At 45.6% G+C, this 8,462-nt stretch overlaps 1 protein-coding gene across 1 annotated transcript; it reads left to right on the forward strand.

Moving 5' to 3' along the window:
• Positions 1-7,110: 7,110 nt before the first annotated feature.
• LOC147531501 (uncharacterized) lies at positions 7,111-7,587 on the forward strand. Its single transcript, XM_086649726.1, has one exon. It carries the CDS (start codon positions 7,111-7,113, stop codon positions 7,585-7,587), a length of 477 nt encoding a protein of 158 aa, XP_086505852.1.
• Positions 7,588-8,462: the final 875 nt, after the last annotated feature.

Here is an 8,462-nt window from a genome sequence, read left to right on the forward strand (position 1 = left end):
ACTGACCTGATAATTCTGAAAAGGGGGGAAAATACAGAAAATTAGAAAACGAATAAAAAGGAGAAAGCAAAGAACTGGTGCTGGGAGTACCTCATTCTAGAAATGGAGATAAAGGCCATCAATCAGAGAAGTCACGTGACGGGGAACGTCCTTGGGTAAAATGGACATCTTCGCCGATAAACTCAGGGCAGACGAAGATTTCCCTTTGCTAGCCAAAGAATGAATGCTCGCCCTAGTCCGGGAGGGAACGGCGCCACGATTAATCGAAAGAGGAGCAGGAAGACAAGAACTGGTAGGAATCGAAGGAGAAGCTGGGCTGATAGGTTCCCGAATAACGACGCCGGCTGAACTCCGGCTGACCAAAGACTTGGTACGAGATCTTTTGACACCAAAAGAAGATGGAATATCTTCAGCCCTATTCCGTTTTCCCAGGAAAGCTAAAAAACAAGAAGGAGAGCAAGAAGATCATACACATAAGGAAATACCAAAAAGAAAAGAAGAAGCATATCCGACCAAAACTCACCTGGAAGAGAAGGAAGCGTCTTTTTCTGATAAAGAGTTTGTAGATCAGCAACGCTTTCAGGGATGAAACCCTCTTTCCCCTTATCCAAAGCGATTAAAGCTTCAAAACATCTAACAGATCCCTCATCAGGGATGAATTTTGGACGAACATGAACAGAATCGGATGCACGAAAACCATAGTCCTCAGTTGCAAGAGAAGGACGAACAAAAAGGAATCGATTCTTGTAAACCTTAGGGATATTCGGAGAAGAAAAGAATGGACCTACACGAGAAGAAAAGTAATGCCAGCACCGATCACTGGACTTAACAGAAAAAATCTTGTCGAAAGCATAAAGGCTCGCTTTCTCGCTATGATGAAGGCAGAGGAATTAAAAGGCCATGATGGTCATTACGGCGTTAGGACTCAGTTGAAACAGTTGTAGCTCATAATGGTACAGCAAGTCAACAAGAAAGAGAGGGAAAGGAACCACCAACCCCAGATTGAAGAAAACCTCGTTTACACCAACGCGGCGGTCATCAGTAAGGTAAATCTTGTCTTTGGGCGATGGAAGAAGAAGCTCAACAGTGGCTGGAATCGCATGAGCATCTCGAAGAACGTCAATCTCCTCTTGAGTCATCCGACTTGTAAAATGATTTTGACTGGAGAAATCAGCGGCAAAAGAAGGAGTCGCCATTCTTTTGTTATTATCCCGATGGAGGGGCTGACAACTAGTTAGTGAGGTTATCCCGATGGCACAAGGGATAACTAACACTCCACTCAACGTAGCATCCCAACTTGCAATGCTAACAGGCCAAGTGAAAGAGAACACGCAACGATATAGAGCCTTGGAAGAGGAGAACATCCTAGTCAGAGCCGAGAATCAATTATTGCAGGAAAATATCACGGAGTTGTCTGTAGCGGTGTCACCTCGAAGACCAGCTTCTCATAGACAGACGGAGCCAAATCCTGAAGAGCGGGTTGAAAGGACAACCAAACCAGGAGACATGCCTAACCAGCCAATCCTTCGTTCGACAGCCCTGAAACAGTCAACCAGGACGGAAGCAGGCGACCCCTCAAGCCAACCAGTCACTCAAACATAGTTGCATGACAACCAACGTCCAACAACGCAGACCATGGCTGCTCCTCACTCCTCTGTTCTTCCTCTTTTATTTACTGTTCCTATATTACAGACTAATGGCACTTACACACCCATACTCTCCTAGAGATAATTCTCTAGAGCAGAGCTTGGCAAAAAGGCTAACGGACCGAGAGGCCTTACTTACACGCATCCCTGGAGTCCCGACTCCATTTAAAAAGAGTTTGCCCCAAAGTTGTGCTGACTCACCATTTGTAGATGCTATAGCACTTGTTGAGATGCCCGTGAAGTTTTCCTTCCCAAAAATGAAGATGTACGATGGTACCTCTGACTCTGTTGACCACATTGCTTATTACAAGCAACGTAGGTTTACTACTGCTATACCGAGAGACCTAAGGGAGGCCTGCATGTGTGAGAACTTTGGCTCTAGCCTCGTTGGCCCAGCCTTACAGTGGTATAATAATCTTCTTAACAACTGGATTTCATCTTTCGCACAATTGACTGATACCTTTGTTGAGCAGTTTGCCAGTAGCAAGAAGATAGAAAAATTATCTGGCGACCTATACAGAATACAACAAAGGAGAGGCGAACCTCTTAGGGAGTACGTGGGGAGATTCAACAAAGAAAATGTGTCAATCCCATATTGCAACACCGAGACAGTTGTGGATGCCTTCAGGAAAGGGCTCCTTCATGATGGAGAGTTGTACAAAGAGCTGACCAAGGTCAACTGTACGACCCTTGATGACGAGAGCTTGGTTAGAGATAAGGTGGGAAGAAGACAAGACCCACAGAAATAAGGTATACTCGTACGACGATCAAGCGAGCGACCAGCGATCGAGGAAACCTGACTGAAGGCCTGAACACAGAGGCAACATCGACCCATACCCACCAAGGCACCCGAATCCGAGGGAGAACAGGAGACCTCCAGATCCTCCATCCAGACGACCTGATTAGAGGATCCCTGCTCCTCTCAGGGAAACACTCTTAGAGTACAACCTTAATGTGGAACCCAGCGAGGTCATGATAGCCGTGATAAAGGGTATAGGTAACATAGTGAGGTGGACAGGTAAGATCAAAACTCCAAGCGGTAAAAGAGACAATTCCAAGTGGTGTAAGTTTCATTCAGATGACGGACATACCACTGGAGATTGTATAGCTCTGAGGTTGGAAGTGGCAGAGCTCTTGAAAAGAGGACACCTCACGGACCTGCTGAGAGACAAAGGAAAGAAGACGCTAGCGCTCGGAGATGAACAACTGAAGGATCTAGAGCAGCCAGTTCCTACAAGGACATGTTTGATGATTGATGATGCATAAAATGTCTAGACGTTGACTAACGTCTGAAGAGTCAAGATCAGACTTGAAGTCTACCTGGTCAACCCGGCTTAAGGTAGCAGAATCACTGAGCCCCTGATGGTCCACCAAACATTCCCCTAGCTGGGAGGTCGGCCAGAAGAAACCAGCCCTGCAAATGCCCTCGGCATGGACAGATCAGCCATGGGGTCTTTAGAGGAGGAAGGGGGTCCAAACAGATCTGGCCAATGTCTTACGCCCAAAATGGGAAGGCAGCAGCGCTCGGCGATCTATCGACTTAATCCCAAATCTTCCAGAAGGATCTCAGTCGGCCACACATCTCGAAGTGTTTAAGCCCTCTTGGACTCCACGTAACTGAAGGAGGAAACTTCTCCTCTAGGATCTATCACATCGGCAAGATATCTACGAAGAATCCTTGAACTTAGGAACTGCCACTTATCAAAGATCCGAGATAGACTCTAAGAGAAACCCTAGATACTCGAGAGATGAAACTTTCTCTTTGGTCTGACGGCAACCGTGTCACCACCGCCACTAATCAAAGTCGGCCAAACATCGCCTATAAAAGGCCCCCCACATCGACCTTCAAAGAACACGATCTCTTTACCCTAAAAAGATCACCCAAAACTCAGAGTTCCCATAACTCTCCCACCAAAAGAATCAATCAATATTCATTCTTTTACTACAAAGAGCACCTTGACTGGCTTGAGCGTCGGAGCGGTTTTTGAACCCTTTGTAGGTTTTCCCCCCTTCGGAGCAGACGAACATGAACATGAGCTAGGAACGAGGAGCAGGAGCAAGGAGTAGGAGCAAGGAGCAAAGAGTAGGAGCAGGGAGCAAGGAGCAGAGCAGGAAGCAGAGCAGGAAGTGGAAGCACTAAGCAGAACAACCCTCAAGTTAACAGAACAATCACACATAACGGAGGTTGTCATGCATCAACTCCCTATTTCATGCTGATCTAACGGAAAGCCATTTTCTTACATCAGCAATGATCAGTGGAGGTTCAGAAGTGAGCGGAGTCAGCCAATCAGCAGTCAAGAGGAGCGCAAGGATTGCTCACAACTCCCCAACACGTTCAATCAAAGCTCCACCATCAGCTTGTACTGATCAGATCATCAGCTTCGTAGACAACGAAGTCACAAGGTTCGTAAACCCTCACCATGACCCCCTCGTCTTATCTATTACAATTGCTAATGTTTTGCTAATTTTTTGGTCTAGAGAATTTTAATTGTCGTGGTTCATCCACTAATGTAATGTTCCTACATGCTTTACAGGGTATGGGCTTAGACGAGACAAGCATATGTCATCGATCGACCATACTCATCGGCTTTAGTGGTGAGCAGAAGCAAACCTTGGGAGAAGTAACTCTGCCTGTTTATGTTGGGGGACTCAACTTGTCGACCACATTTATCATACTGGACTGCCTGTCAGCATACAGCGTGATTCTAGGTAAGTCATGGATACACGTTATGCGAGCGGTACCGGTCAACATTCCACAAGCTAATACGGTTCCCTACACCTTGGGGAGTCAGCGAGATAAAATAAGGCCAAAGGGCCTCCCATAATTGTTATAAAAATACAAAGAAAACTCCCAAGGCATCCTTATAACAACTACAGACTAGGCAGTCGCACAGTGCTGACCCTGACCAACCTACTATAGAAGGTCAGGATGAAGTACAAATCCATCCAGACTACCCAGACCATAAAGTACAGGTAGGGTCTAATATAAGTCCTGCTCTTAGAAAATAACTAATAGACTTCATCACTACACAACAAGATTGTTTTGCTTGGTCGCACGCCGACGTGACAGACATAGATCCGACTATTATAATACACAGACTACAAGTCGACCCAGAATTTACACCTGAACGCAACCGAGTAATAAACGAAGAAGTTGATAAACTAGTAGACATGGGGTATGTCAGGGAGGTTCATTACCCCGACTGGTTAGCTAATGTTGTTATAGTGAAGAAGAAAAATGAGAAACGGAGGGTATGCATCGACTTCACTGACCTGATCAAGGCATGCCCAAAAGATTTGTTTCTCCTACCACATATTGACATGATAGTAGACGCCACTGCTGTCCATGAACACCTTAGTTTTATGGATGCCTTTTCGGGGTACAATCAGATCCTCATGCACCCCGAGGACCAAGAGAAGACCTCTATCATAACAGAGAGAGGCATATTTTGTTATAAGGTTATGCCATTCGGACTAAAGAATGCAGGAGCTACTTACCAAAGATTGGTGAATAAGATGTTTGCTAACATGCTCGGTGACACAATGGAGGTGTACATAGCTGACATGCTGGTCAAATAGATGGAGGCTGCACAACACTTCAACCACTTGCAGTAGGCCTTTGAGGTCCTTAAAAGGTACAACATGAAACTGAATCCAGGTAAATGCGCATTTGGTATATCTTCAGGGAAGTTCCTAGGTACGTAGTCACATACAGAGGGATCGAGGCAAATCCAGACCAGATACAATCGGTAATAAATATCCCTTCTCCCAAGTGTGTAAAAAAAGTGCATAAGCTAGCAGGAAGAGTTGCAGCCCTGAGCCGATTCATTTCTCGGTCATCCGAGAAATGTCACCTCTTCTTTACTACCCTAAAGAAGCCGAAAGATTTCAATTGGACACTAGCATGTGAGGATGCACTTCAGCAGCTAAAAGAGTACCTCCATTGCTTTCAAAACCCAAGCCAGGTGAGGACCTTTACGTTTATTTGGCAGTATATGAAACAGTTGTCAGTGTCGTCTTTGTGAGAGAAGAAGAAAATAAGAAACTCCCAGTTTATTATGTCAATAAGTCCTTACCTGATGCCGAGACTCGATACAGTCAGCTAGAGAAGTTGGCTTTAGCTCACGTTGTAACAGCTGCCAGAAAATTGAGATCGTACTTCCAATGTCATTCCATAGTGGTCGTCACTGCCTTCCCGATGAAGAATGTCCTGCACAAGCCCCACATGTTCGGACGTTTAACTAAATGGGCGGTCGAGCTAAGTGAGCATGACATCACATACCAACTAAGGACAACGGTCATATCTTATGTATTAGTTGATTTCATTGCCGATTTCACTTCTGACTCTTTAGTGCTGGCCATGAAAGAACTACTCTGTCTCACCGGACCTGACCTTCAAAAATGGACCCTGTCTGTGGATGGATCAAGCAATATGAACGGAGCTTGCCTAGGTGTTATCCTAACCTCCTCACAGGGGGACATAGTCCAGCAAGCAATAAGGTATGCATTTAAGGCTACTAACAATGAGGCAGAGTATGAAGCTTTAATTGCAGGACTTTCTCTTGGCAAAAGAATAGGGGATCAAGAACCTCGATGTAAGGTCTGACTCCCAATTGGTGGTCAACCAACTTCAAGGTACCTACCCAGCCAAAGACGCTAGGATGACAGCCTACTTGGAGCATGTTAGAGAAATCCAAAGACACTTCCAAGAGATAAAGTATGAGCAGGTATCCAGAATTGAAAATGGGCATGCAGATGCTTTGGCAAACCTTGGCTCGTCCATTCAGACCAAGGTAGCACAAGACATACCTCTGGTCCTACACTAGTGGCCAGCCGTTTGGAAAACCCCACAGCCAGAAGTAGCAGCTACGGATACCACTGATACCTGGATGACTTGTCATACAATACCTAACCAATGACGAGCTTCCCTCATACAAGAATGAAGCCCGAAGACTGAAGGCAAAAGCAGCACGATTATGTATAATTGACGGTCTATTACTTAGAAGGTCTTACTCAGGCCCTTACCTCAAATGCATCGCTCCAAAAGAAGGTAAGTGTGTTTTAAAAGAATTACACGAGGGAGAATGTTGCAACCATGGCAGTCGTAGCTTAGCCAATAGAGCTCTGACTGTCGGCTACTACAGGACGACCATGAGGGTTGATTCAATTGATCATGGCAAATGGTGTGATGAATGTCAGAGGTTCGCACAAACCACTCACCTCCCTCCAGAAAAATTAAATTATATTCTATCACCTTGGCCTTTTATGAACTGGGGAATGGACATAATGGGGAGACTCCGCACCGCTCCAGGCCGACGTGTATACATGTTGGCCATGACCGACCATTTTTCCAAGTGGATCGAAGTCGAGGCCTTCCACCAAATAAAATATAAAGAGGTAATGGGTTTTGTGTGGAAGCATATAATTTGCAGGTTTGGGGCACCTAAATAAATCATCACCGACAATGGATCTCAATTCATTAGCTCCGTCTCCCAAGAATTTGCAAAGACTAGGTATAACGCTCAGCTTTTCAACCCCAAGGTATCCTCAAGCCAACGGGCAAGACGAATCATCCAACAAAACCATCATAACCTCTCTAAAGAAGAAACTGGAAAAAGTTAAAGGAACTTGGGCAGACCAACTACTAGCGGTACTATGGGCTTATCGAATAACTGTACGGACGCCAACAGGTGAAACCCCTTTCTCATTAGCTTATGGTTCTGAAGCTGTGATCCCAGCTGAAACAAGAGTCCATACCGCACAGTACCAGTGGACTGAAGAAGAAAACAATTGGGTCAAGCTTAACCACAACCTCGACATAATTGGTGAACTAAGATACAGAGTAGCCATTAGAAACGCCGTCTACCAAAAGAGAGCAGCCTCTCACTATAACAACAATGTACGCGTTAGATTCTTCAAAGTGGGCGATTGGGTGCTTTGAAAGGTTTTCCAACACATGAAGCAGAAAGGAGCAGGCAAACTGGATCCCACTTGGGAAGTGATGATGCACAAAATGTCTAGACGTTGACTGGCGTCTGAAGAGTCAAGATCAGACCTGAAGTCCATTGGGGCAACCTGGCTTAAGGTAGCAGAACATCTGAATCCTTGACGATGCATTACATGCTCCCCTAATTAGGAGGTCGGCTAGAAGAAACCAGCCATGTAACGCCCTCGGCATGAACAGATCCGCCCTAGGGTTACTAAAGGAATGAGGGGGGGTCTACGTAGGTTCGGTCAATGCCTTACACCCAGAACTGGGGAGGCAAAAGCTTGCTAGCAACCTACTGACTTAATCCCGAAATATCTTCAGAGATCTCAGTCCGCTACAGATCTTGAAGTGTTTAAGCAAGTTTGGACTTCACGTGTCTAAGGGAGGAAACTTCTCCCAGAAGATCTATCACATCGGCAGGATATCTATGGAAGATCCTTGAACTTAGGAACTTTAATCTATCCAAGATACAAGATAAACACAAAGGGAAAACTTCCCTCCACGGCAATCATCACCGCCTCTTAAGCCTTTAAAAGGTCCCCGACATCGTCCTTCACAGGACACGGTCTCTTAACCCTAAAAGATCACCATTAACCCTGAGTTCTCAGAATTCGCTCCCAAAGGATCGATCAATACTCATTCTTTCACTGCAAAGAACACCTTGACTGTCTTGAGCATCGGAGCGATTTTCGAACCCTTTGTAGGTTTTCCCCCTCAGGAATCGAACAGGGACTGGAACCAAGAATCCGGAGCAGAAGTAAGGAGTTAGGAACTGGAGCAAGGAGCGAGAGGCTGGAGCGAGGAAGCAGAGAACCAGAGCTGGAAGC

This window comes from Eschscholzia californica, unplaced genomic scaffold (genome assembly GCF_041429995.1).
Source record: "Eschscholzia californica isolate CP2 unplaced genomic scaffold, dmEscCali1.0.p SCAF_6, whole genome shotgun sequence".
NCBI lineage: Eukaryota > Viridiplantae > Streptophyta > Magnoliopsida > Ranunculales > Papaveraceae > Eschscholzia > Eschscholzia californica.

Coding starts and splice junctions, on each gene's coding strand:
- LOC147531501 (XM_086649726.1), top strand. CDS start 7,111: ATGGATCTCAATTCATTAGCTCCGTCTCCCAAGAATTTGCAAAGACTA.